General features: G+C 34.4%; 1 protein-coding gene across 1 annotated transcript; it reads left to right on the top strand.

The window, feature by feature from the left end:
• Positions 1 to 382: 382 nt before the first annotated feature.
• LOC132611522 (uncharacterized) lies at positions 383 to 2,962 on the top strand. The gene is made up of 2 exons (XM_060325944.1): positions 383 to 678; positions 2,353 to 2,962. The coding sequence occupies exons 1-2, from the start codon at positions 511 to 513 to the stop codon at positions 2,908 to 2,910; spliced, it is 726 nt and encodes a 241-aa protein (XP_060181927.1). The 5' UTR covers positions 383 to 510; the 3' UTR covers positions 2,911 to 2,962.
• Positions 2,963 to 27,908: the final 24,946 nt, after the last annotated feature.

The raw sequence follows: 27,908 nt of genomic DNA, 5'->3' as shown, positions 1-27,908 counted from the left end.
ACTCAATTTTTTTTTTTATTGTAAATCGTTAAAGTATTTTATTTTAGCATAAAAGTCATTTATCTTTCTCTGGTTATCATAGAAAATTCACATGTTTCTCCTAATTATTTACCGTGATATTTAGATAAATCTGCCTGAATTTTTTTGTTACAAAACATAATTAACTCTGTGACTTTCATTCTACAGAGACAAAGTTGGGTAACTTTTTCATCACACACAAAATTAATTCTAATGACTTTAGGTACAATAGCATTAAAGTTGATAAAGTGATCATTCATCAAATTAACTCCAATATTGACATGGTGTAACTATTTTTTACACAATCAGCGTATATAGAACTTAGACTAACTATGTATATATGTTGCTTGCTAGCTCATAAACCCATTCAAGTAGAAAGGAGAAAATAAGTCGTCCTCTCTACTAATACAAGAAAAAGAAAAAGGGGGAAAACACACACACATATTAAAGAGAGAAATTAACACAGAGTGTGTGAAAAGAAAAGAAGAGAAAATGGAATGGAGGAAATGTTATTTGGATGTGATATTAGTTCCATTAGGGTTTATGATAAGCATGGCATATCATGCTTGGTTATGGCATAAGGTTAAGACACAACCTCTTTCTACTATTATTGGAACCAATGGTAGTGGCAGACGTTTATGGGTTTCTGCTATAATGAAGGTAACAAATACTTCTTCATCTTTTTCTTTTTTATTTTTTTACAAAAAAAAAATAAAAATTAGAGTTCTACTATAGTAAAGACACTTATGTTAGTTTTTTTTTTTTTTTTTTTTTTTTTGTTTCTCTGTGTGTTTATGAAGATGTATCAAAAATACGATTTCATTGCTAGAAATATTTTTTTGAAGGTTTTATCATACATATAGGGGAGGGGAATTGAGATTATAAGGTAAGGAAGCAAATCCTCACTGAATAACGTGATAATTTAGATAGTCAACCAACTACTAAGATTCACCGCTAGAACATGTTTGAAGGTGGAGGTGAAGACTTTCTATTTTTTGCTTGAGTTTTACTTATATATATACATTAATAGTGTAAAAAAGAACTCTCACAAAAGTAATTACTTTAAAAATAAGGCAGTCGTCAATCTGCTACAACTTATTGTACAGTACAGAAGTTGTATCCTCTTGTTTTCACACTTCTTAGCTCCCAGTTAAGAAGCTTTCGTTACAACAAATTGGATGAGGATTTAGTTTTCTCTGGAATTATACAAAGGCTTGGTGCAATAGAAGGATATATTCAAAAGACTTTTTAATTGGATAGTTCAAAGTTTTTGTTTACGTTATACTAGGTTCATGTCAAGTTTATTGATGTTTTTCTCACCTAAACTTGATCATGGTTAAGTTCTTTTACCATGGTCTTGGGCATCCTAAGTTCACCATTAAAAAACGCAATTTTTTGATGAAATTTATTGGAAATTGGCTCCTCAAAAATGTTTTCGACATATTTTTTTGTCTAAAATTGTATATTCACGTTAGCATTCTGGTAAAAAGTACGTCGGAAATTCACTTTTTTTTTTTTTAATTTAAAGTAGTGTTCTCATTTTTATTATTTAGATTTTTTCTTGGGGGATTTTTGTGGGGGGTGGGGGGGTGGGTTTGAGAAGTTTCTTTGTAGTGGGCCATATATACAGCCTTATTTTAGTGGCCATTTTGCATTCATCGCATTTGCATGTGAATGCACTTGGGAGACAACATTTGTTTTCTCAAAATCATTTTCTACCTACTTTGAGAAAATTGATGGAAACTCAAAAAAGACAAAAGTACTATCATTTGCTCAAATCATTCTAATGAATTCCTCAAATGATAGAGAAAAAAGAAAGAAATTTATTGCAAATTGTCTGCTTATGACGTTTTAATTTTATTTTCCTTTGGGAAAAGAGTGTTTGTTAGGGTTGCTACATGATATATAAAAGCATAACGTCCCTCAAATACCTCAAATGGATGAAATTAGTCGAAACTCTCTAAATACTCTTTGTGTGTTTTAGCACTTTTAAGTTAAACAAACACATGCGTGAACCACTTTCCTCTTTTTGTGCTCACTCTTTGTTAGTATATAAAAATTAAACTCCTTACCTTCTACGTAACATTACTACAAAGAGAAGAAAAAAGATTAGCTGCAAATTAAATCTGACGCTAATCTATCTCTAGATAGCCCATAGATTGTACTTAACATGATTTTTTGATAATCCATTATTAAATAGGATTAGGATATTTGATATTTAATGACATAAGTTATTTGGCGCTAACTCCTTTTCTTGTAGTGCATAATGTGTTAATACATTTTACATTTTCGGTGTGTATAACTTAAACTCGTGTTTTATTTTTATTTTTGCAGGATAATGATAAGAAAAACATCTTGGCTGTTCAAACATTCAGAAACACAATAATGGGATCAACCCTAATGGCCACAACCTCAATCCTTTTATGCTCTGGCCTAGCTGCTGTGATAAGTAGCACTTATAGTGTCAAGAAACCATTAGACGATGCTGTTTATGGGGGCCATGGAGAATTTATGGTGGCACTAAAATATGTGACACTATTGCTATTTTTCCTCTTCTCATTCATTTGTTATTCCATATCAATTAGGTTCATCAACCAAGTGAATTTCCTCATCAATTGTCCACCAGACCATTTGGGAATATTGAGTACTGGATATATTTCAGAGTTACTTGAAAAAGCCTTCATTTTGAATACTGTGGCTAATAGGTTGTTCTATGCTGCATTAACACTTGTACTTTGGATCTTTGGGCCTGTGTTAGTTTTCTTGAGTTCTGTTAGTCTTGTAACAGTGCTTTACAATCTTGATTTTGTGATTTCTCATGATGAAAAGGGAAAAATGATACATCATCATCATGAGAATGGAAATGGTGATGAATTTGTAATATCTGTCTGATGGAAAATAATGAGAAACTTGACTATGGAATATTATCAATAAGAATGTGGTTTATCCATTTTTTTGTACTTGAATTTAGACTTCATTGATGCACCTTTCTTTTTCTAGAATAAATCGCAAATAGAGTCGGGTTATACCTTTGTTTGATAGGGTTGGGCTATAATTTTTCGAACCTAGTTAAAATTGAGACTTTTTAACTCGGCTCAAGTAAGCCCGCAAGCCCTTGAGGCTTGATCGAGGTACCCGTGGGACAAATGATTTCTTTAGTTAAATCAAAAGTATAAAAGTCAAAAGGAAGTAATTAAGGAACTAATTAACAAGACGAGAATAGGAGACCAAACTTACTTGAAATAGTTTGCATGGCTTTACCAAACTCAAACTGGTAATGTATTTATGTCAATTTAAATATTGTTAGTTCTTTAAATTAATTATTATCAGGGGCGTACTCACGTGGTACCATGTGGATTCAATTGAACCCACTTCGTCTGTAAATTTACTATTTATGTAAGGAAAATCATCGTTACATATCAAACCTTTTGAATTAGCTTGACACAAAGCTTGGCTCTGGTGCAGCGGTCAAGTGGGTTCAATTGCACCTTCAGAATGCGGGATTGATTCTCCTTGGACATGCTACATGCTGTATTTTGTTACTTTTGGCCAATTTTCCTGCCATGCTACGAAGAACAAAGTATTGGCCAACAAAATTCAGTTAATTTTGATTGGTAGTCAACTAGCTTGCCTTTATATTGTCTTTCTTTTTTCCTATGTCACCTTTTATATTTTTTTTTCTTACCCAAATTCAATAAAAATTAATTATATAAAATCTATTTTACTTTAAAGAAATTAAAATTTTATGAAATGAATTTTGATACTCTCTTTTATAGTTTTTCGCTAAAAGATGCAACTATATTTGTTTAAATTATATATAGTTTGTTTTAATATAGTTAATCAGTTTATATTAGTTTTTTTAGCTTACAACTTTTTTTGTATCATCTTTTGTTCGTAAATAACAATATTGGTCATTATAAATGAATTTTGTTAAATTACATAAAGTTAATAGATTTTTAAATTCTTGTTGAAGTAAAACTCTTTTAATTAGATAGTTTTTTCTTAAAAAAAAATGTAATAGGTTATTTGTAATTTTTTTCTCAAGTTGTTTTAAAAAAAATTGAGGGTTGAGTTTAAAATAAGCCTATTTTGAGATTACATTATTAACCCGAAAAAAAAAAGAGGGATAGCTTGTTCTGCTTAACGCTACTTAAACTATTGGTTATCACCAATGATCTTCATTTATTACGCCGTAATTGAACCCGCTTGTGTAAAATCCTGGGTCCGCCACTGATTATTTACGTAATGTATAACTAATTTACGTTACATATGAATTGTAGATGTAGGTGAAAATGAAGATGTTAAGATAACCTTATTACAAGCGGATTCTTATGTACTTGATGAATATGATTTGTTATAGTTGAATATATAAGTGCCGTGGAAGACTTTTTGAGGAGTTTGTTCTGGCATTTAATGAATGAAATGTTTGTCCTCCTTTTTTTGGATAATTTAATTGTGGGCGTGAGGCTTTGTTAGCAATACTATAAAACATTGTCGTGTGAAATTTATGTTTTTACAACTTTTAGGTTAGAATTTTCATTGATTTGTTTTTTAAAAAAATTATGAAGGGCTGGCCTAGCCAAGCTGATTAGGGAAATTCACAGGAATGCCCCTATTTTGGGGTGGTCTTTCATTTTTGCCCTTCGTTAGAACCCCTTGGTTTTGGGTTCGAATCCCTGCTCAGTCAAAAATTTAAAAATAAATTCGCAAGGTAGAGTTTTGCCTTATACCGGAATGCAAAACTCTACATTGCGAATCCAAACCTCTAACTTGCGAAATTCCTTTTTTTTTTTTTTCTGAGCTAGGGTTCGAACTCAGAACTTGGGGTATTAGGCGAAGACAAAAATTAAAGACCACCAATTCCAGGGACAAAAATAAAAGACCAGTGCTTTTGAAGGGCAATCCGCACAAAAAAATGAGCTGACAACCTCTTAGGGTTTAGCTGGGCTGACCATTTTAAGGCACATCTAAAGGGTGTGCTAGCTCATCCCAGCCTGTCAAATCCCAAGGCCCGGGGGGGGGGGGGGGGAGGAGGGGCTGGGCTAGCCCAACCATATTGAGAGTCCGGAACCAAAATGCCCCCAAAAAAATTACTTTGAACCAAAATACCCCAATAAAAAAAAAGTTACCAAAGTACCTTTAGCGCAGTAAAATACTGCGCTATAGCACTTCACGGAGACGGAGCCATTAAGTGCTATAGCGCAGTATTTTATTGCGTTATAGAAGTAGTTAATTTTTTTTTCTATAACGCAGTAAAATACTGCGTTATAGAAACAGTACCAAAAAAAAATTGGCCAACTTTATTTTTTGCAACACTTAGTGTTATTTTCCATACTTTGACCAATGATTAGTCGCGTGTTAAGACTCCGAAACGTCAATATTTTATATAGAACCTGATATTTTTTTATGCATACAATAATATAGGCTCAATACATCAAGGATACGTAAACGTTCGGATCGTCATTTTAGGGGTTGAAAAGGTGCCCGAAGTAAGTTTTGTTTGAAAAAACTTAGTGTTTTTTTCATACTTTGACCAATGATTAGTCGTGTGTCAAGACTCCGAAACATCAATATTTTATATAGAACCTGATATTTTTTTCTGCGTACAATAATGTAGGCCCAATACATCAAGGATACGTAGATATTCGGATCGTCATTTTAGGGGTTGAAAAGGTGCCCGAAGTATGTTTTGTTTGAAAAAACTTAGTGTTTGGCTGTAAGGTTATTTTAGTCAACTTTATATGTCGAGAAAATTAGTCAGCTTTATTTTCAAAAATTGGAACCGCATAAGTGAAATTGACATTGACAGCTACATTATCCCGGGATTTTTACATTGAAATTTATTGCGTATCATCATCTTATACGTAAATAAAACTGAAAATTTCATGCCAATTGGGGGGGGGGGGGGGGGGGAAATTGAAATTGAATGGGATAAAAAGTATTTTTTTTTAAAATCGGCTCGGCCAAACCGGTCCGCATAGATCTCGAAAAAATACGCAAGTTAAAAAAAAACGCGTAAAACGGACGTCCGAGCGCAAAGTTATGACCATCTAAAGTTTGACGACTTTACAACTAGTTTTTGTCCCTATATTTTTTAAAATTATATTTATATTCAAAATAAAGTTATGTCTTGATTAAAAAATATCACGCTTAAATCAAAATCTTAAAAAATAAAACACCCTAAAGTTTCCAAACAAAACTTACTTCGGGTACCTTTTCAACTCCTAAAATGACTATCCGAACGTCTACGTATCCTTGATGTATTGAGCCTACATTATTGTACGCAAAAAAAATATCAGGCTCTATATAAAATATTGACGTTTCGGAGTCTTGACACACGACTAATCATTGGTCAAAGTATGAAAAAAACACTAAGTTTTTTCAAACAAAACTTACTTCGGGCACATTTTCAACCCCTAAAATGACGATCCGAACGTTTACGTATCCTTGATATATTGAGCCTATATTATTGTACGCAGAAAAAAATATCAGGTTCTATATAAAATATTGACGTTTCGGAGTCTTGACACACGGCTAATCATTGGTCAAAGTATGGAAAATAACACTAAGTGTTGCAAAAAATAAAGTTGGCCAATTTTTTTTTTTTTGTACTGTTTATGTAACGTAGTATTTTACTGCGTTATAGAATTTTTTTTTGGTACTGTTTCTATAACGCAGTATTTTACTGCGTTATAGAATAAAAAAAAAGTTTTTAACTGCTTCTATAACGCAGTAAAATACTGCGCTATAGCACTTAACGGCTCCGTCTCCATGAAGTGCTATAGCGCAGTATTTTACTGCGCTGAAGTTACTTTAGTAACCTTTTTTTTTATTGGAGTATTTTGATTCAAAGTGATTTTTTTGGGACATTTTGGTTCCGGACTCACCATATTGACAACTTTAATTGATCTCGAAGCCTAATTTTACTTGTCGAAAGCTAGGATAATGTTGCCAAAGGTTCCTAAAAAAATAATTTTGTAACTGTATTGTCATTGTGAGTCAACCTTTGTAATCATACGTGAGATTAACTCACTACATTTGATGTAATGTATCTATTTTACTGAGTATGTTTCTTTAATTTGACTTCCATATTTTATTTTATTTTTTGGCGAAAATTTCTCTACCACTTCTTGGCCACACTTTCTAATGTGGTACTAAATATCCTATATATCGCATGCTATTTAGCTCGTAGGCACTAGTAATTTGGCTTTAGATGCTCATATATATAACCAGGCATTGAAAATTTAACTTTCTAATCCTTTCTATTCTATGAACACTTCACAAACTGCTCAATTATTTGAATGTGATAAAAAATAATTTTATAATTATAATATTATAGTGAGTAAATGTCAGTGATAATACGTAAGATTAATCCTCACCATATCCGATGATCTATTTTATTACATTTCTTTCATTTGATTTCAGTTTTCTGTGGTGCGAATTATTAATCTAGCACTACTTTGCCACAGTTTCTAGTGGTAAGATAAATAGTTCATGATAGGCACTTAGCAATTTGGTTTGACCTAAGAAAATATTTGGCCTTAGACAGTTGACAACCACTCACAACTGACAACTTGTACATCACTATCAAGCATATATATAGGTGACAAAATTGACCTATAATAACTTGACTTGTTCAATTCACTCAAATTGACAGATTAATGAATTCTCTCATTTATTAATTCGGTCATTTTGGCCTTTTAATTTAGATCATCTAAAAGTTGGATTGATATATAGCCTAAATTGATCCATAAGAAATCTTGTAAATTCTTTTTACAGACATTCTTTTTTGTTTGATATATTATATATAGTTATAAAGAAAAAAAAAGGCCTTTAAACACACTATAAGAAAATAAATAAATAAAGTAAAACGTGATAGAGTTGAGCGTGTTAAGTTATGACAAATTGTTTAGTCCAATTGACTCAGTCCAATTCACCTTTGGGTGAATTAATACGGAAAAAAACATAATTGTGCATTATTTTAAAAATATTTACAAAAGTTTAGCAGCATTATTGAAATTACAAATCGTGTCAGCTATAATTTGATTCCCTATTATAATCCTTCTAAAAGATAAACTAGAATTATTTTATAAATATAGAATTGATTCCATTATTAAACTTTTTATAAAATTAAATACCACTTGTTAATTATGGGAGGGGGGCAGTCGTATGATTGATAGAGAATATAAGAAGAGTTTGGCGGGAAATTAGAAACCTTTAGTATATTGCAAATTTAATTATACAAATGGTATAATATATATGTGTTTGTGTTTATTTATGCATTTTTATTTAGGGAAATATTCATGGTATATTTGAATAGGTAAAAACACGTAAGATATATGTCTACTTTTTACATTCTTGGTATATTTAATAGGTAAGAGTACATAAGATATATATCTACATTAAATATTCTAGGTATATTTAATAGGTAGAATGCATAAGATATATATCTACATTAAATATTCATGGTCTATTGAAATCAAAACAATTTTCTAGTTACAAGATGTATCGACATCAAATATTTTTTCTGGTTACACAATAAATATTTTTCAAAAAACATATCTTGCCTACGACACATTTATACCATGAATATACATGATATGTTTTATATATAAGAAACTTATATTGATACATTAGCATAGAAACGTGTTTTTCATGTAAGTGATTTGCAGGTAATACACACACACACCATATGCAACATTACTGAAAGCTGCAGATCATTGTTGACAGGAAGATTTCAAGGAAGAGTTTGACCAACAATTTAAAATTTTATTTGTACTTGAGTCTGTTACTATGCAACTTCTATTCCATGTGTGGTATTAACTTCATGTTCAACCTATTGGAAGAATTTCCCTAGTGATAGAGGATAAGTACAGATAAACTGCTTCATTGAAGAGGTTGACATCAAGAACAGTGTGACTCAGTTTTAAAAAAAAAATAGTAGATATTATTAGACTCATAATATTACTAGTATAATGGGTAATATATATTATACTCATAATATTACTGGTATATCAATAATATACATTTAGATATATACATGAGATCAGAAAGAATAGAAAAACAAGTACCAAGATACAATAATCAATTGAGAAAAACTGAAGAATTAGGAGAAATCAAATGCAACGACTTAAGATTTAAACAGGCAAACTGCGATTTTTTTTTTTAACTCTCCTTGCCTTCTTCCATTTCACATAAAATTCTCATTTTATCCATGTCAATAGTAAAGGCATAGAAGAATTTATGGCTTCTAGGATACTTGTTTTGGAGAGAAAAAAGGGTTTAAGGTGGTTGGGAAGGGATTAATTCCTTATAATTGTCGTTGTTCATAAATTTTTCTCGCCCAACCCATTAAAACTCCACTAAAATCACCATCAATTTTTATCCTACAGTATATAGAGGTAGTGGGTTTAAGGGGGAGAGAGTGAATTTGAGGATGAAAGAGAAAGTCAGCTTGAAAGCTACACACGGCTGAATTTTGGAGTTATAGTGATGAGAGAGAATGTATAATAAATATATTTAAGGACAAAATTAATTCATTAATTTATGGTGTTATTTTTGAAGATCTTTAAAAGTTGAGCTATTTATGTGCTTAACTTTAAAAGCTTGACCTATGATGTAATTTTCTCATTTAATAATGGGTCATTGACACTTTTGTCCCTATTTTGTGTTGGTCTTTAATTTTTGCCCCTTATAATAGACAACTTTTTTGCGGGACATGAATTTATATTTTCACATCATAATATCTCATAAGTTATGCTCCACATAATTTTTTCCCTTTTAGAACTTATGTCGGCCTAGGCATAATTCAATTGCTGCATAAATTAAAGACTAGCCCATTTGAACTTTGAAGGGAATTCGAGCAATTTCTTCATTAATAACCCATACATTTATTACCTAAACCCATTTTCACCTGTTCGACTCAACCCGTTCATTTGACCCCCTAAGCATATAATCCCTCCGTGTGACCATAACGACTACTTACATTACTTCATAAATAAAATTTTGGATATTGCGTCGGCTAAAAGAGCAACAGACAAGAATAAGTGAAATATATTAGTATTAGATAAAGGCTTATAATTTTGAATTTATTATTCGATACTTTTGTTCAAACAAGTGCACATATCAAATTTACTTTGAGAAATCAAAGTTTAATGAAAATTGAAAAATCATCCTGCATGTTCACTTTAGATTGTTTTTACATGCTATTCTAAATTCCCTCAACGTACAAAAGCATATATAGATTGGTTTATTGGTGGAATGACACATAAAAGTCAATCCAGATAAAATTATGAGCACTAACATAACAGATAAACATGTCTTGACAGGGGGATGAATTTTTCGTGATACGAATTTGATAGAATTTAATAATTTTGGTTTATATACATATTTATCTTAAAAATATTATTTTACATATACAAATTAATATAAATCTAGAATTCATTAATCGCAAAGGATTAAAATCCTGACTAATAAATTTCAAATTTTAAATTTGTGTCTATGTACCTCGTCACCTCCAGTAAATCTCCTTTATCCTAAAACAAAAAGAAGAAGAATAAAGCCTTATCTTTCTCTTTGTTACTGCTAGTGCACGTGACGACACAGTTTAAATATATATACAACCTTCGGCAATAAGAAAAAAAAAAAGGGAAGCTAAACAAAAAAAATAAAGAGCTTTTTTCCTCGCCCCCTTTTTATAACGTAACATAATTTGAAGATTGGTGCATTATTATAAAAAGGTGAATTCAGGATATAAAATTTGATTGGTTAAATTTTTAGGTTCTTACTATCAAGCCTATTACGCTTTTAAAATTATAGGTTCAAAATTAATTATTTATAAAAAAATACTAGTGTATATATATATATATACACCGTATCGAGGATGTTTGGTCTAGTTGAACTCATTGTCTATATGCTAGATCATCCACGACAACTAATTTTAATATACATATTTGGTTTAGTTGCATAAATTCTTTCAGTGCAAAAGAAAAATATTTTCAAAGTACAGATTTGAAAATTATGAAAGAATAAACTTCTTAACTTCACTCAGAATGGTGCACCCAATAACCATCACATTATAAGATACTTTTAATTTAAGTGTGTATATATGAATAATATTTAAAACACATAACAATGTTATACATAATCTAGATAAGTGAATATGGGTTCACGTGAGCTCAGGAACACCCTACATCTGCAACTAACGGGCAGGGCCGGCTGAATGGGTAGGCAAGTAAGGCAATGGTCTAGGGCCCCACCTTTTGGGGGGCCTCACTTTTTTTTTTTTGGTTTTAACACTCTATATGTATATATTTATTACTACTTTTTTTTAAAAAAAAAAATGTACATTGAATCGGAAGTTTGAAGAGATATTGGGAAGAAGTACAACAGTTATTTCTTCCTTTTATTATGGGGGGTGGGGTCCGTATTGGGGATATTTTTGGGGAGAGGATGGTAACTTCCTCCCTTTTATGGGGGAGTGGATACGTTGAGCATAATTGGGAGAATGGGATAACTATTCTTGATAATTGTATATTTATAGTATCCTTATTTGTTTGAGTAAGTATTTTATTGTCTATATTTACTTATTTTCCTGTTCATTTCATCATTCTTGTGCTCTTATTATTCTTGAAAATTCTCAATTCTCTTAAACACCTAAATATTTTGCTGCAAAACTTAGCACTTACAAAAAATCAAAATTTACTTTTTGGCGTCTTTTTCAAATTATCAAGCATTGCAACAAGCAACCATTATATTGAAGCAGCGTAATACTATTTCGATATCATTATATCAACTTATCAAATTCTTGAACCAGGTTTTATTGTTCCAACTTTATCTTATATTTCATTGAAAATTTGTCACTGTTGATATTCTTCTTTCAACAACAACAACAACAACAACAAGCCCAGTATAATCCCACTATGTGGGGTCTGGGGAGGGTAGAGTGTACGCAGACCTAACCCCCACCTTGAAAGGTAGGGCGGCTGTTTCCGAAAGACCCTCGGCTCAAGAGAGGAGAGAAAGAAAGACAAGACAAGACAAAAGGTTAGATATGCTCAAGCGTAAATATTTTTGTTTTAGTTATTATTAAAATTTATTCAATTTAAATATGTCAACTAGAAAATATGAATCCGATTATGCAAAAAGAGAGATTGAATGGATTAGCTATATTATCAATTGAAAAAGAATTGTTAGAACAAATAGATTATAAAACAATAATTAATGAGTTCGCATCTAAAAAAGCTAGAAAAGTAGACTTTAAATAAAAATATACATGACGATCTTTTCATTTTTTTTTTAATTAAGGCCTCTCTATGAAGTTTGGCATGAGGCCCCCAATCTTGTTGAGACGACCCTGCTAACGGGTAAATCAACCTAAAGGTAAGCATTAAATTGAAGGGGAAATTTCATAAATGACTACATTTTAAGGGTTAAAAATTTGGCATAGCTACACTTTAGTTAATTACATTTCATAACTACAGTAGATTGTATTCACGCGCTATAGTAGATTGTATTCACAATTCGAATTGTATTCAAAATTCGGCTAAGTCAGATTTCGCTGTATTCAAGTTCAGATTTCGCTATATTCAAGTTGGATTTCGATGTATTCAAGTCAGATGTATTCACTAAGTTGTATTCAAGTCAAATGTATTCAACTCAACTGTATTCTTTTGTAGCTACTTTTTATACTGTATTCACGTTATTATATTTAAAATCAGTTGTATACAAAAAAATATCCTTCAAAATACACCCCAGAACATTGAATTTTGCACTAAAACAAATAACGAATACACTCAAAAACTGAAGAAATAAAATTCACTCTATTCATTTGTATACACTTCAAATTCACTATATTCATTTGTATACAAAAAGATGTTCTTCAAAATACATGCGAAAAACACTGTATACACTGTGTGTATACAACAAATCAGTGTATTTTATATTTTTCGGTCACATTCAGGTCAGATCTCACTGTTTCCGGTCAGATTCTGTCCAGATCTGAATGTTTCCGTCCAGATCTGACCATCATCACCATCAATAACCGGATTGTATTCAAAACAGAAAGCCGCTTCCTGCCAGATCTGACTGTTTCTGTCCAAATTACTATAATCTATGTTCCGATCGTAACGATTACGATCTAGGACAAATGATGCTATCATAGATATCCTCTTCGAGAGACTTTAATTTATTTACCATAATTAGATACTATTTGGAAATTGTTGGTGTCATGATATTTATAAATAAATAATTAGCTCTTCTAGAGCCCTTGATCATTAGTTTTCACTACCAAATATTTTTAGATACTTCTGGTATCACAAAAGAAAATTTGGCTAGACACTACTGGAGTCATGAAGGAAAACAATAATCAAATGGAAATTTAAACACAATTTTAAACCGTAAATTATGAAAGTAAACGTTAAGCTCCAAACTTCTGTATTTCAAATATCTCCTTCAAGGAGATTAGCCATTAACATCTGAATATTTTGTATCAAAGCGGCAACCACATAATAATCACATCCTTCAGGAAGAGATACATTAATGTTTATTTCCTTCAAGGATATCAATAACAACTACCATAATGTATCAATGTGGTTATAGTAGAAAGCATTCTATTATGTTCCCTTTTGCCTTCGAATGATCCTTTGATAAAATTATTTAATATGTTTCTACGTACGACATGTACGTGCTGCAACGTCTTAATTTCATACCACACAAATAAAATGTATATTCCTTGTATTTTATCTCTCCAAGATATAGGTTGTGGTATTTCTTCATTCACTTCGGGAAATGAATCCTCATTATTCAAATGTGCTTGCAATACGACGTTCATCAATAGCTCGTTATTTTGCACAAGCACAAGAAGACATTGCTTCAAATATTTCTCAGATATTTTGCCAATGCTTTCTGCGTCAGGAGTAAAGTTTAAAGTTTTACCACTTCGGGAGTAAAGTTTAAATGTTTACTACTGCGAGACTATATTTTAAGGTCTTACTACTTCAGGAGTAGATCTCGGAGTTATTTACTACTTCAAGAGTAAATTTCAGAATTTTACTACTTCGGGAGTAGATTTCAGAGTCCTACTATTTTGGGGTAGAGTTCAAAGTTCTAATACTTCGGGAGTAGAGTTCAAGTTCTACTACTTCGGGAGTAGAGTTCAAAGTTAGCTACTTTGGGAGCAAATTTCTAAGTTTACTACTTCGGGAGTATAGAATATTCAAAATATTTCTTCAATTATTCTACCTCTTCTGGGGATGAATCGTCATATTTTTACAACCAAATGCACGTTCATATTTATAGACTTTACTACATACTATCACTTTCACTTCATGGAATGAATCTGTATATGCAACATTTATCAAAAGTTTTCATTCTTCAAGAATAAATATAATTATCTAAACTTGCCTTAAGCATATCAAATTGTGATAGCTTCGGACCTCTTTTAAGATATTACTACTTCAGGAGCAAATCGAGACATATATATGATATAGAAATTTTCTCAAACACATCTTCAGTTGTAACCACAACAAGCCTATAATGATATCACCATTTCCGGTTATTATAGGCATAACTGAAATATTATCATGTAAAAGCATAAATTAAATAATTTAAAATATTCATGGCATACTAACCTCCCGGCTGCAGAATATTGGTACTACTATGCTTCTGTCGATTTTGGTACCAAAGCACAAAACAGATTGAAGTGCATATTATACATTTAATTATCACATATCAATAGGACACATAGTAGCTACGGTAATGTGCAGTAATGAAATCTCCTTTATTGACAGGTATGGATACAGATAGTACTTAGTTGTATCCAAAAGGCCTTAAAGAAACTTATGGAGATATTGAAAGTCCTGGGACGGGCAGTAACATAAGCAATAAAATCCACTACACCGACTTGAGGTATGTATAGCAATAAAATTACGAGGCATAAACGTGCTTACCTTTAACGGTAATTCAAACTTCTCTCAACCATAATTATTTGCTTCTTTTCAGAGTAAATGCTCAAGATAGCAGAGTCTCGTGCTGATAACGTGTTATAAAACTATATATAATTGCAAATAAATAAGAGAAGCAAATCAATAACTTTGTTGAGAGGAGGGAGAGATTGTATTATCACTTTTCTTGGTGTTACAAATGAGAAGACAAAACTCCTTATTTATAGACGAAGTTTGCCCCTCAACCTACAATATACAACTTGTGCAAGTTGATGGATTCAACTTGGTACGATTAAGAAACAACTACGATAAAACTTGCAAGTGTAAGTTGTATTTACCACTTTAAGTCAAGTGGTACAATTTACACTTTGAGTTGTATAGTCATTAATAATACATCCAAAATACAACTTGACAAATGGTTTATAACAATTCTAACTTTTTGTGGACACTTTTGCTGGGGCTTTTAATTAAAGGTGACAAATAGGTTTTAAAATTGAGTTGGGGTAACTCTAGTTTTTTTAATTGAGTAGGGCTGATAAACTTTGGATTAGTGATTAGGGAGTTTTGACTTGCCCCAAAGTTATATTTTTAACACTTTGACCCCAAGCTTTGTTTTTTACACTTTGCTCCCAAGTTTTATTTTTAACACTTTGACCCAATCCATATAAACCCTACAGAGCCAAAAAAACGCGCCAATTTTTCTGTTTCCCTGCGTCGTTTCCACCATTTTTGGCTTTTTTGTTTTGCTTCGTTTCTTCTTCTTCTTCTTCTTGCTGCTTCTTCTTATTCTGCTGCTCGTTTCTTCTTCTTCTTCTTCTTCTTCTTCTTCTTCTTCTTCTTCTTCTTCTTCTTCTTCTTCTTCTTCGTCTGCCATTATTGCTCAAGAAAGAAAAAAATAAGACCACCTGATTTTGCAATTTTTTGATTGAATTTCATTCGTGTAGCACTGGGAATTACTTCATAACTCATTCCATTGTTCTACTTTCTTCTTATTCTTCTTCTTCTTCGTCCGCCATTGTTGCTCAAGAAAGAAAAAAACGTGACCACCCGATTTTGCAATTTTTTGACTGGATTTTGCTGGTGTAGCACTAGAAATTACTTCATAAGTGTTTTCCGCTCATTTGGTAAGTACAACAATGCTGTTTTATTTCAATTTTTCACCTGGGTATAAATCTACTGATTTTCCAACAACTTACAGTAGTTGTTGTAGTTGTTGCAACATATAATGTGGTTGTTGCAACTTCTACAACAGATTATGAAGTTGTTGTAATTGTTAAATAAATAACCTGCAACAACTGAGTGAGTTGTTGCAATAGGTATTCCACTTGTTGCAACAACTCAACGATCTGTCGGAGTCGGCTTCAGTTTTTGTTTGAAACAGAACCTAAAAAACTGAAGCTGCTTCCAATAGATTATTGACTTGCTGCAACAAGTTGTATAGTTGTTGCAACAGGTGTTCCACTTGTTGCAACAACTCAACTATCTGTTGGAGTCAGCTTCAGTTTTTGTCTGAAACGGAACCCAAAAAACTGAAGCTGCTTCTAACAGATTATTGATTGCTGCAACAAGTGGAATACCTGTTGCAACAAGTATCCAACTTGTTGCAGCAAGTCAATAATCTGTTGGACATCTTCAACAGTCTAAAACAAAATCCAAAAAACTGAAGCTGCTTCCAATAGATTATTGACTTGCTGCAACAAGTGTACTACTTATTGCAATAAGTAATACACTTGTTGTAACAACTCGATAATCTATTGGACATCTTCAACAGTCTGAAACATTACCCCAAAAAAACTGAAGCTGACTCCAACAGATTAGTGACTTGTTGTAACAATTTTATTACCTGTTGCAACAAGTAGTCCACTTGTTCCAATAAGTCAATAATCTGTTGGAACAACTGCTGCAGCTGTTTTATTTTGTTATAGATTGGTATGTACTCTCATGACCAATTTTTTGTTAAACAAAATATCTTCAGGTACCTCGAACACCACTAATGGGGGACTCAATAACAATAGGGGTTGATTGCCATGGTGAATGGATCGAGAAGAACAATCGATATATTTGGCGATGGAAGGGTAGTGACACGTTAAAGACGATAGCGATGACTGTCCAAAGAGATGTTATGTTCGATGATTTTGTGAACCTAATCATCACCTATTGCGAATTAACTTGTGAACCAAAAGATCTTGCCATCACTTACATGCACAGCTGTTATACCCCATTTTAAACGGGTTAAATTAGGTACAACATATTGGAGATTCCTATTTTTTGTTTTAAGGAGTCGCCACCTAATTGATTTTAAAGGTGAATTAGGACACCTAATTATTTAACTAAGGTAAAGTTGTCTAAACCTCGTTAATGGTCTGCTTAAATCTTAATTCTAGGTAAGGGTTCTAATCATCCTAAAGGGAAGGGGTTAGGCATCCTCTAAGATCCGTAACTAACGGTTATCCGGCCAAACTTAGGTTAATTAATTAATGCTAAATAGGGTGCTTAAATTTTAAGAAAAGGGGTTATAATGTTACTAAGGTTTTAAAGGGAAATATAATAACGTTGTTTAAAATAAGACTTATAAATATTGCTAAGGCTTTAAATAAAAATGCTACTTAAAATAAGATTTGCAAAATATAATAATCGTAGGTTTTCCTTAAATTAACTACCCATTACACGAAACTAACTCTACTAATTCTCCTATAATTCATCTAAGCTAAGAGACAAAATAAAGTGTTAGTCATATAGGTAAATCAAGAATACACAACGAAAAATAAGATAGAGGGGAAAGAAGAGCGAACGGATCGGCCCATTCTTAGGACCACTGCTGCGATTTGTTTTGCTATTGGGCTTTGGCCCAGAATCTTTTTACACAGCTGATGGGGCTGACTCGAGAAGAATGTTCTGTTGGGCTTTAGCCCAATGCCGAGTATAGAAGAAGAACGAGTCCCTCGGACTCGTATGCGGTGGTCATGCAAAAATGAAAGGAAAAGGATTAGTATCTAAATAAAAGCTAAGGCTTAAATAGAGAAGTTAAGTGTACAACCTGAATTAGCACATACACAATAAAAGGACACTTAGAGAAAATATTCAAACCCAAGACGAGAGCTGGCAGCCGAAATTTATGCTACATGAAATCAGATAAAATGGGCAAGTTTGCAAAGAAAGTACAGACGAGACTATCTACAGGTGAAAGCAAAACTGAATGCATGTTGATCTCAAAATGGCAATGCGAGCATGACAGGAATAGAATGAGCAGTTTTAGTGAGAGTACAGAGACTGCCAGATTCTTTCTAAGATTATGAGTTCAACTTTAAGCTAGTATAGGCATGCTTCGAATGTTAATATTAGTTTGCATATTAGTCTGAAGGAAAGGGGATTGAATATCCTAGCCATGCTATTAGAACCAAAAGGCCCACAGTCACAACATGAATATATAGATTCGAAATGACATAGGCTTAAATGCACGTGCTTGATCACATAAGTCGAGTCAACAACCAAAGTCAGATTTACTTAAGACTATAAATAGCACATGAGACATAATCAACTGATTCACATCCGGTTAATAAGAAACATATAACATCATTCTTGATAACACAGAATCAGTCTATAAGAACCATGCTTTATTATGGGAATAGGACGGAATCAAACTAGTTCATGAAAACGTGCTTAATTGGAATTGATCGTGCCATTAAGTCGAGATTTAACTTATGCAACACATTCAGACCATATCGAACCGAACTGATTTAACCTAACAAATAAATTTAGTTACCAAAATATAAGAGCATTATTGACATGGTCAGCATGCTTAGTAACTAGTTAAATTAGCTTATATAGTCTTATATAACCCACACCTATAACCGGACTACTCTAGCACATTATAGACATTAAACTACACCTATAAATTATACGAAAGCAGTAAACCAAACTAACACAGAACAGATAAACCTCCAATACAACAAAAAAATAAACAAAAGGGAAGGGAGAATTACGGCAGCACTATCATGTTTAACCAAACGGAATCAAATCATGTCTAAACCTTAATACTAACACAGTGAAATTCTGGCAACATGTAAATCTCCCTAGATAATCAGTTCCAACAAGACACATATAAATCATGATTAATTAGAGCAAACGAATATATAATACACATTCAGCGCAGACAGAATGGCCTGAAATAGATCCTAATGCATGTTTAACTAAACAGATTAAACTAATAGCTAAATCATGCTTAACTGAGATAGACATTGCTATAACAACACATAAGACCTGTTAGAACTAAGTTCGGCTAAACTAATGTAGAAAACAAAATAAGTCTAGCCAAAACTGACCTATAAATAGGCTTAACTATTAAACTAAACTAACACAGGGAAACATTATTTGGCTAACTAATTCATCACATAAACATTCTTAATCACAAACTGACAAAAAACTAAGCTAACACGTAGCAACTAAGAAACAGAAAAATGCAAAAAAAAAAAACATAGAAGAAAAGGGGAATTACCTTCTTCGGGTGCAGCGAATCTGAGGTGCGGGGGTTTCCAATCTACCTCGAAGACTCCAAATCCGAGCTTGCGATGCTCGGATTCGAAGCAATACCAAGACAAACAAAACAAAAAAAAATGACTTGTTATTTGACTCAATATTAAAACAAGATTATAACGGCTAAAAGGACTGATATTTCGGAGTATTCTTAGGCGGCTAAACGTATGCTTTGCGTAGGTGGAATTTTGCGGCTGAAAACTTTAATATATTTTTAGGGAATTTAGGTGATCAAAAGAACTCCCTAATGGATTTGCAGAAACGATTATTTATAGGGGGATTGCTAGGGTTTCTTGGGGTTTTATAGAATGGGCAGGATTTTGAATCAACAACGTTCGGATGACAACCAATCAGAGAAATGGACAAAGCTCATTAAAGCTTCGTACCCGAAAGTAAAAAGCATTGATACAGAAAATGATTTTTTTATCTCACAAACAGACGAAGCCCATTACAATCGTTTCAGATTGAAAGCAGAGTGCAGGGGAAAGAAAAAAAAAATCCCAATTTCAACCGCTGACCTTCTGAAGGAAAAAGGCCAACTCATTAATTTCTTTCCCAAATTTGCCATGCAAGGCCTGTTGGGAACGAAAGGACCCTGATGATTTTGCTATTTGCATCGTTGATGAGAGAGAGAAGCGAAAGAGGAGAAGAGAGGAAGAAGAGAGAGAAAGGTGTATGCGGCGGATCTTAAAGGAGTAGAAACCCTACTTCTTTCATTTGTTTGAATGAGCCGGGTCGGGTCCGGGTTAAGTGAATAGTGGGCTGATGAATAAAATGTGAGCTAATTCGAAAATATTTATAAATTGATTGGGGCGGATTTGGGTTAGACGAATTAAAAATATGGGCTGAATGAAATAAATAATTTAGGCTTCTAGTTTTAAATAAAAGACCTATTTCAATTAACATATGCTAACGTGTGCTAAAATATTATCTAATATAAAACATTTAATTATTAGTGCTCAGATAATAAATTATACGACGTCGTAATATCCATGCAATAATATTTTGAAAATCAACAGTAAATAAGTACTATTACTTAACTGTGGGAAAATAAATGCGATGCGTGTGCATAAGGCGGTAGAAATGCTGAAATGATAAAAGTGCGGATTATCCTAATAGCGGCAATAATAAAATAACAATGATAATAATAATAATAATAATAATAATAATAATAATAATAATAATAATAATCATCATAATAATAGCTAGTGACTACAATAGGGTGGTGAAACGCGGATATTAATAAAAGTTAATATTTTTGTAAAATATGAATAATTAATTTTCGAAGTTGCCAAAATACTAGAAGCATAAACAAATATTTTGGAAAAAATGGGACAAAATTAGGTGTCAACAACTTGTCCCTCTTTGCCCGGTAATGATGGAAGAATTTTCGGGCAAAGACGTTGACTCAGTAACCTATTTTGTCCCGGCTGCAGGATTTCAGAGAGATTAAAGGTAAGAAAATTTTGAGAGGATTATGGCCGAACTCCGGTCTCCGGGTTGCCTACATATCTCGGGCTGCACGAGAATCAGGCCGTGTATAGTTCTGGGATGACTACGACACCTATGAATGACGAATCCCAATTGGCGCAAACTTTTGCAAAATATTATCCCAGTGTCGAATTATGATGACACCGGGTATTATGATAGAACTCGTGAATTCTGAAAACTGAACGTGCTGGAACGCAAGCGGGATATTTGGGAGTTGGAGGCGAGTGTTCGAGATAGATCTTCGACCCTTGTCGGGAAGTCTGATTATCCTTCCCAACCAATTGCCCCAGTTCGCTGCCAAAGAAATAGTTCCACGTTGCGCTAAATCTCCTGCGAAACTTAAACTAGATAAAATAGTTAGTAAAATAAATGTGGAAAGTAAAGCAATGTAAAATAAACCCATAAAAGCTGCGATGATTTAAATAAATGATAGCCTTTGCGGGGCTAATGCAAATGAGGTTCTAGGCTGATGATTCATGAGAATGATGCCTTTCGGCGATGATTAATGAGGCGTTAAACCAGATATGAAATGGGCTATTTAAGCCAAATGGTTTATGAGAAATGAGGCTTTCCAAGCCAGCATAATGAGGTTTTCTTCCGAAACCCACTGATTGATGAAAATGAGGTTTTCTTTAAACCAACATGATTCATGGTGCAGAGCGTTTGTACGGTGAATTTAAAGCATTTGTTCGGTGCATGTGCATTTGTAAGCATTTGTGCGACGCGGATGAAAGCATTTGTGCGATGCGTGTGCGGTGCAAAGCCTTTTGAAGGCAGCTATGCTATGTGTGTGCGGTGCATTTCAGAGCATGGATGCAGTGCGTTTGCAGGGCGTTTGAAAGTAATAGTGCAATGCGTGTGCGGTGCGTTTGCGAGCATTGATGCAGTGCGTTTGCAGGGCATCTGAATGCGATGCATGTGCGTTGCGTTTGCGAGCCATGATGCAATGTATGTGCGGTGCGTTTGAAAGCAGTAGTGCATGTGCAGTGCAGGGCATTTGAAAACAGTAGTGCATATGCAGTGCGGGGCATTTAAAGCAATAATACATATGCAGTGCGGGCATTTAAAGCAATAGTGCATATATAGTGTGGGGAATTTAAAGCAATAGTGCATATGCAGTGCATTTGAGAGCACTTATGCAAAGATTTTGAAAACAATAATATTTGTGCGCTGATATATTGAAAATCATTTGTAAGACCCAAACATTAATTTATTGCAGACTTCGAGAATTATTAATGTTTGAGAGGCATAATTGTTATAAGAATGTTCAAACCGTTCGACGCGCGATCCTTGCCAAGCCGCAAACATCAAATATTTCAAACTCCGCTATTTGGAGATCTGCATCCAGAGAAAAATTGTAAGTTTTTTGGGGAGGGTTGATTCGCGTTGACTTTGAAGATCTGGCTCTTGACGCTTCATGCTTCCAACTTTGTCTGGACTTGTAACCTCTATCCATTTCTAAGTCTTGGCCAATTGGAACTGTGACACATTGTGAAACAAAGCGAATGCCCCTTCTCCGAAGTTTTCTTTTGTCTAATGCCTCTGTTGACCACAACTCTCATGTCTCTCGATGTCGTCGTGCACCGATGCCCTTAAGATTTGTCCCAGTTTCTGGCATAGGAGGATGTTGAGCTGCGATGACGCCCTTAAAATTTGTCCCAGTTTCTGGCACAGGAGGATGTTGAGATTTTTCAAATGACGAGACCGAGCCTTATAGAGGCTGCCTACGTATCCCACCGCGGGAATCAGGTCAGGCGTAGTTCATATTGAGAGACGAAAAGAGGTCCCTGAAAGGGTTTGACGATATTGAGTTCAGGTGTGAGGCACAGGTAGAGAATTTGATGAGAGGTGACTCATGTTTATGGTTGGATAAGATGGTTAGTGCTCAACTATAAAGTACGATGAACATAATGCAAACTCCCTTCAGATAATGAGGAGATGCCTTCAGACAATGAAGATGGTGTCTTTGGCTATGATGTCTTAGGGTCATGATACAAGAAATAAGATCTTTAGGCCATGAAATGGTGTCTTTAGGCCATGAAGATGATGCCCTTAGACAATGACGCCTATGGATGATGATGCACAAAGTAAATTCCTTAGGCCATGAAATGTTGTCTTTAGGCTATGAAGATGATGCCTTTAGACTATGATGCCCTTAGATGATGATGCATAAAAGTAAAATCCTTTGGCCATGAAAGGGTGTCTTTGGCGCCCTCAGAGAGCGTTTCTGTTTTGAGGAGGCAGTGCTCAACCTTAATGTAGAAACATCGAGAGGACGGTGCTCAATCCGGGCAAAATATAGTAGAAGGCGGTGCTCAACCTTATATAGACTTCAAGAGGGCAGTGCTCAGCCCATGCAACATGTAGAAGGAAGTGCTAAGCCTCATGCAGAAACGTCAAGGGGGCGGTGCTCGGCCCATGCAACATATAGAAGGCGGTGCTTATCCTTTTGCAGAAATTCCAAAGGGGCGGTGCACAACCCATGCGACATATAGAAGGCGGTGCTCATCCTTTCGCAGAAATATCCAGAGGGCGGTGCTCAGCCTTTTGCAGAAATTCCAAAGGGGCGGTGCACAGCCAAGGAGAGATACGCCGGATTTAATGGCTAAATCATAGCAAAGGAGGCGACTAAGTTGAGATGAAGAAAGGGCAAAATATGGGGGGTGGCGGCTGGAGGAAAATGTTTAGGTTTTGGGTAAGTGGGGTAGTTTGGATAACCGGAGGCTGAGGAATATAGGGAGTGGTGAAAGGTAGCGGATTGTCTTGTTGGAAGTTAATTTGTTGGGGGTTGGCTTGTTGCGGGTCATTTGGTTGCGGGGTGGTTTGTTGCGAGATAAGGGGTGAATTGGTAGTGCCTGGGATGATTGTGTGAAGCGGAGGATTTGAGGGAAAGGGTTAAGGAGCGGGCAAGTCAACAGGTGACAAAGATGGTGGAATTGTCGCGCTCGTTCTTTGCTCATGGTGAGGAGTGTTGAGGGTAAGGGATAGGTTGGTGAAATTTCGCAGTCGCTCAATCTCACTTTGCATATTGGCTATTTGCTGCATCAGTTGGGCGATGAGTTTATCATTCTCTCCTCCCGAAGCCTCGGGTTTGTCTCTTGGAACGGTGACGAGTCCGAAGCCAGTCTGTTCGGATGCCCTTGAATCACTCATATCGTTGGATGCGCGTGCTTTTGATCTTGTGAAGTACGGGTGGTCTGCCAGCTCGCAGTCAACACGAATCAACCTTTGGGGGGAATAATAATAAAAATTAAAAGAAAACCTCAAGATGGAGAAAACTGCGTTAGTATTGTGCGAATGATTGCTTGCTTTAAATAAAACAACTCGAATATTTGTCAAATAATGTTAAAAGAAACACACATTGCATAGCACGCAAATAATATAATAAAAGAGGAATATAGCAATCGTAGCGCGACCTATTATGTATGGGACCTCTTTTGTGCCAGAGGTAAGCCTAACGCCAAATATTCGGGATTATGATAGAGTGATCCAAGCCATTTAATTGAGACACTTGAGTTTGGAAATAAAAAGGCCAAATTTCATTGAATAAAATAAAAGCGAGTATATTAATGAGACATAAAAGGTGACATAATGTAAAGACAATCCTAGGACTTGGCTTAGATCCTTCGCACTTGATCATGCCGAAACACTTTTTCTTCTCAGGAAATTCAATCCGAAAGCACTTTGTTTCCTCCATTAATATTCACTGGATTGGGGATTTGAACTGAAACGTCAATCGAACACGCAACACAACTTTCTGATCTGGAGTCAAACGTGCTACTATTACGCCATGAATCCTTATGGTGTCTTTATAGGATTGAAAGATTATTTTTTTTGGGATGAAATCAGTATTTAGTTAGCAATGTGTGCCGCTGAGAATAACCGAGTGAAGGGATTTTCTTCTAAGGGTGGTTATTCCTCTCGGTTGTGCCAACGATTTTCTTTAGCTACTAAACCAACAACCCTTGTTCATGAAATATTCAGAACCAGAAGCTATGAAGCCATATATCTTTGTGTGTGCGTGCGTGTGTATTTTTCCCTTTTTTAAGTTTATATTTTTCATAATGAAATTAGTATTTGGTTACGGATGTATCCCTCTAAGAAGAGAAAAGTTGGGAATTTTCTGGTGAGAACCAACAACTTTCCAGAATGAAGAAGTCAGCGTAGAAAGAGAACTGAGGCTAAGAGAGGGAGGGCATTTCTTCTAAGGGCGGTCACCCCTCTCTGTTTGGCCCAATGATTTCTTTAGCAACTAAACCAACAGCCCCTGTTCATGAAATACTCAGCAAGGTCACTCTGATCATGGAAAAACAAGCATTAATCTTCATCTATTTTCAGTCTGCAGCTTTTGCAGTAACTCGTGGCCAAAACAAATTCAACGGCAAAATGTAGCAACACAACAAAACTAGAAAACCAAAAAACATGCAGTAGTTGCTGCGTTTTAAACTGCAGCATTGGCAGCAACTCTTTTTGAACTCAAAAGCAGTAGCAGCTTCCTCTTGAAAGCGGCAACCATTCAGCCAAAACATAACATCAGATGGCTCAAAACACACTAGCAGTTTACCCCAAAATGAGAGAGTAAAATAAAATAGCCATCAGTAGCAATTTGGCTCAGAACTAGATCAATTATAACATTAGTTCCCAAAACTAAGTGTAGCAACCTGTTCTTTAAATAACATAGCAGCAGCAGCAGCAGCAGTTTTTTTTTCTTTTTTAAATCAAGAAAACGCTGCAGCAATTGGCTCTAGAACTGCAGCAACAGTGACCTCAAAGCTCAACAGTTTTGCCCATGGTCCAGCACTTGTATCAAGTGTAGTAGCAGCTTTTATTTTTTGCAAATGTATTCTTAAAGTGCAGCAACATTTAGGCTTGAGATACAATATTTTGCTTGCCTCAAAATGCAGCTCTCACTTGCAATAAGATACAGAAATTGCAGCCTAGGTAGCAGCAGCAAATTCACTCAAAATGGTGGCATTTTTCAGGCTCAAGTATGCAGGAACCAATTAGACAAAATGCAGCAATTATAAACCAAATGGAAGCAGCAAATTGACTCAAAATATGGCACTTTTTAGCCCCGAAGTACAGCAAATATTCAGCCTCAACGCAGCAAAAGAAAACTCAGCTCAAATGCAGAAATAACGAACCAAACATAGTGACATTCACCCAAAAGTTGCAGCAACAAAATGATTTAAAAGCCTTCGCCTGTTAGCTTCATCAAGTGTAGCGTTAAGGTATAGAATTTGTTAAAGTCTCAACTGGACACCAAAATGTTGTATCTAACTTCCTCAAGTGAACCATTCAGGTGCGATGACAATATACTCCCGGGGCAGCGATCAGCAATAAAAGCACCTCAAGACCGTTTGAGATTTTAAACTCCCCCAAGTCATGCATAAAAGAAAAGGGGTGAAGGAGTATTCGACAGCCAAAATTTATCAGGAGTAATAATACACCAAACATGAGGCATTTCACTTTGTTAAATGAATATCATAACTTGGCCTGGTTTAACATATCCCAAACAAGATACAAAGTTCGGATTTTAAGAGTGGATGAGCATACAGGCTGTTTCATAACGACCAAGAGTTTCCAGAAATCTTAATTATTAATCATACTCAAACAAGTTTAAACAATTCCCAAAATTAAAGGTTAATTATAGGTGCCCCTTAAACATTTAAAGATTCATTACACCTTTCACAAAGTGTTCATCGGACAGATACCAAATAGATGCCAAACTATTTGATTTTATGCTTTTAAGAGGTCTCTAAAAAAAAGGGTAGGAACTAAATGTAACCATTTAAACTGGACTTTATCACACGACAACATTCTACTCTTAAGCAGGAAGCCTTTAGGGCTCAAACAAATCACACATGCTTTGTTGATCACTAACAGAAACAAAACAACCTTTGAATCCATGTCAAAATTGAAATACTGGTTCAAAACTGAAGAGGGAATAAGAGCAGCCTTAAGTTATTGTACAGAGCACCAAAACTAGTTCCCAGAAAAAGCATACGAGCAAAAGTCATGTAAACACCCACAACTAAGGCATATCTGCTCCATAGTTTGAAACCAAATTCTTCCAAGGTCTTATCCAAACTGAAATTAATTAAGCTAATTAAAAGGGATATCCTACTGATTTTTGTTATCAATCAAGCAAGTTTAAGATCAACACTTGAGCATAATCTCAATCGCTTGAAAGGGACAGCAATTACACTTTTTTTTTTTTTTTTTGAAATCATTTAACCGGGATGAAAGAAAACACCTGAAAAATAGCACGAGGTTATAAAACACTCAACCAAACAGAGAGGAAAACTGAGAATCTAAGCCAATTCCTACTCAGATTAACAAAATTTGATTCTTTAGAGATGCTTTAGACATGAAGAACACAAACAAGGATTGAATTTGAAGGCATAGCTGGCCATCTGAGTAGATATTCAATTTTTAAACTTCCAAATATGACAGAAGGCTTGGTTTTGAAAGTAAGGAGGCAAAGCATGCTATTAGTATTCAGTGTTTAACAAAAATAGAGTCAATAAAGGGTTGTACTTCGACAGGAACCCACACAAGAGAAGAAACTCCATCAGCTTGAAGGAGACAATACCTAGCTAAATACTTCTCCTGTTTACTTCTCATATTAATTCCAAATAAGGCGGATTAGCAAAAGGAGGGAAAATAGACTTGCTTCTACATAAAACATGCTAACTGGTTTAAAGGCTAACAACTAAGGTAAACAGTCAGAAAATTTCAGGCCCAACTCTTTTAGAGAAAACATGAAACTAATATGTTAATAGAGATGCTGAAGAAACATTCATGTGTTTCTGGCCTAGTTAAAGCAGCCAGACCATAACTTACATTCTTTATACAATTGGCAAAACCTTCACATTAAGCTAGCTATTATTCTGGAAAAAGATAAATATATAGATGCCCCCC

This window comes from Lycium barbarum, chromosome 9 (genome assembly GCF_019175385.1).
Source record: "Lycium barbarum isolate Lr01 chromosome 9, ASM1917538v2, whole genome shotgun sequence".
NCBI classification, from domain to species: Eukaryota; Viridiplantae; Streptophyta; class Magnoliopsida; order Solanales; family Solanaceae; genus Lycium; species Lycium barbarum.
Note: the sequence above shows the minus strand (reverse complement) of the source record. Positions and strands in the feature narration are given on the sequence as shown.

Excerpts from the sequence above, each read along its gene's own strand:
- LOC132611522 (XM_060325944.1), top strand. The coding sequence starts at position 511 with ATGGAATGGAGGAAATGTTATTTGGATGTGATATTAGTTCCATTAGGG. Across the intron at positions 679-2,352 it reads GGGTTTCTGCTATAATGAAG|GATAATGATAAGAAAAACAT; the intron begins GTAACAAATACT and ends TTATTTTTGCAG.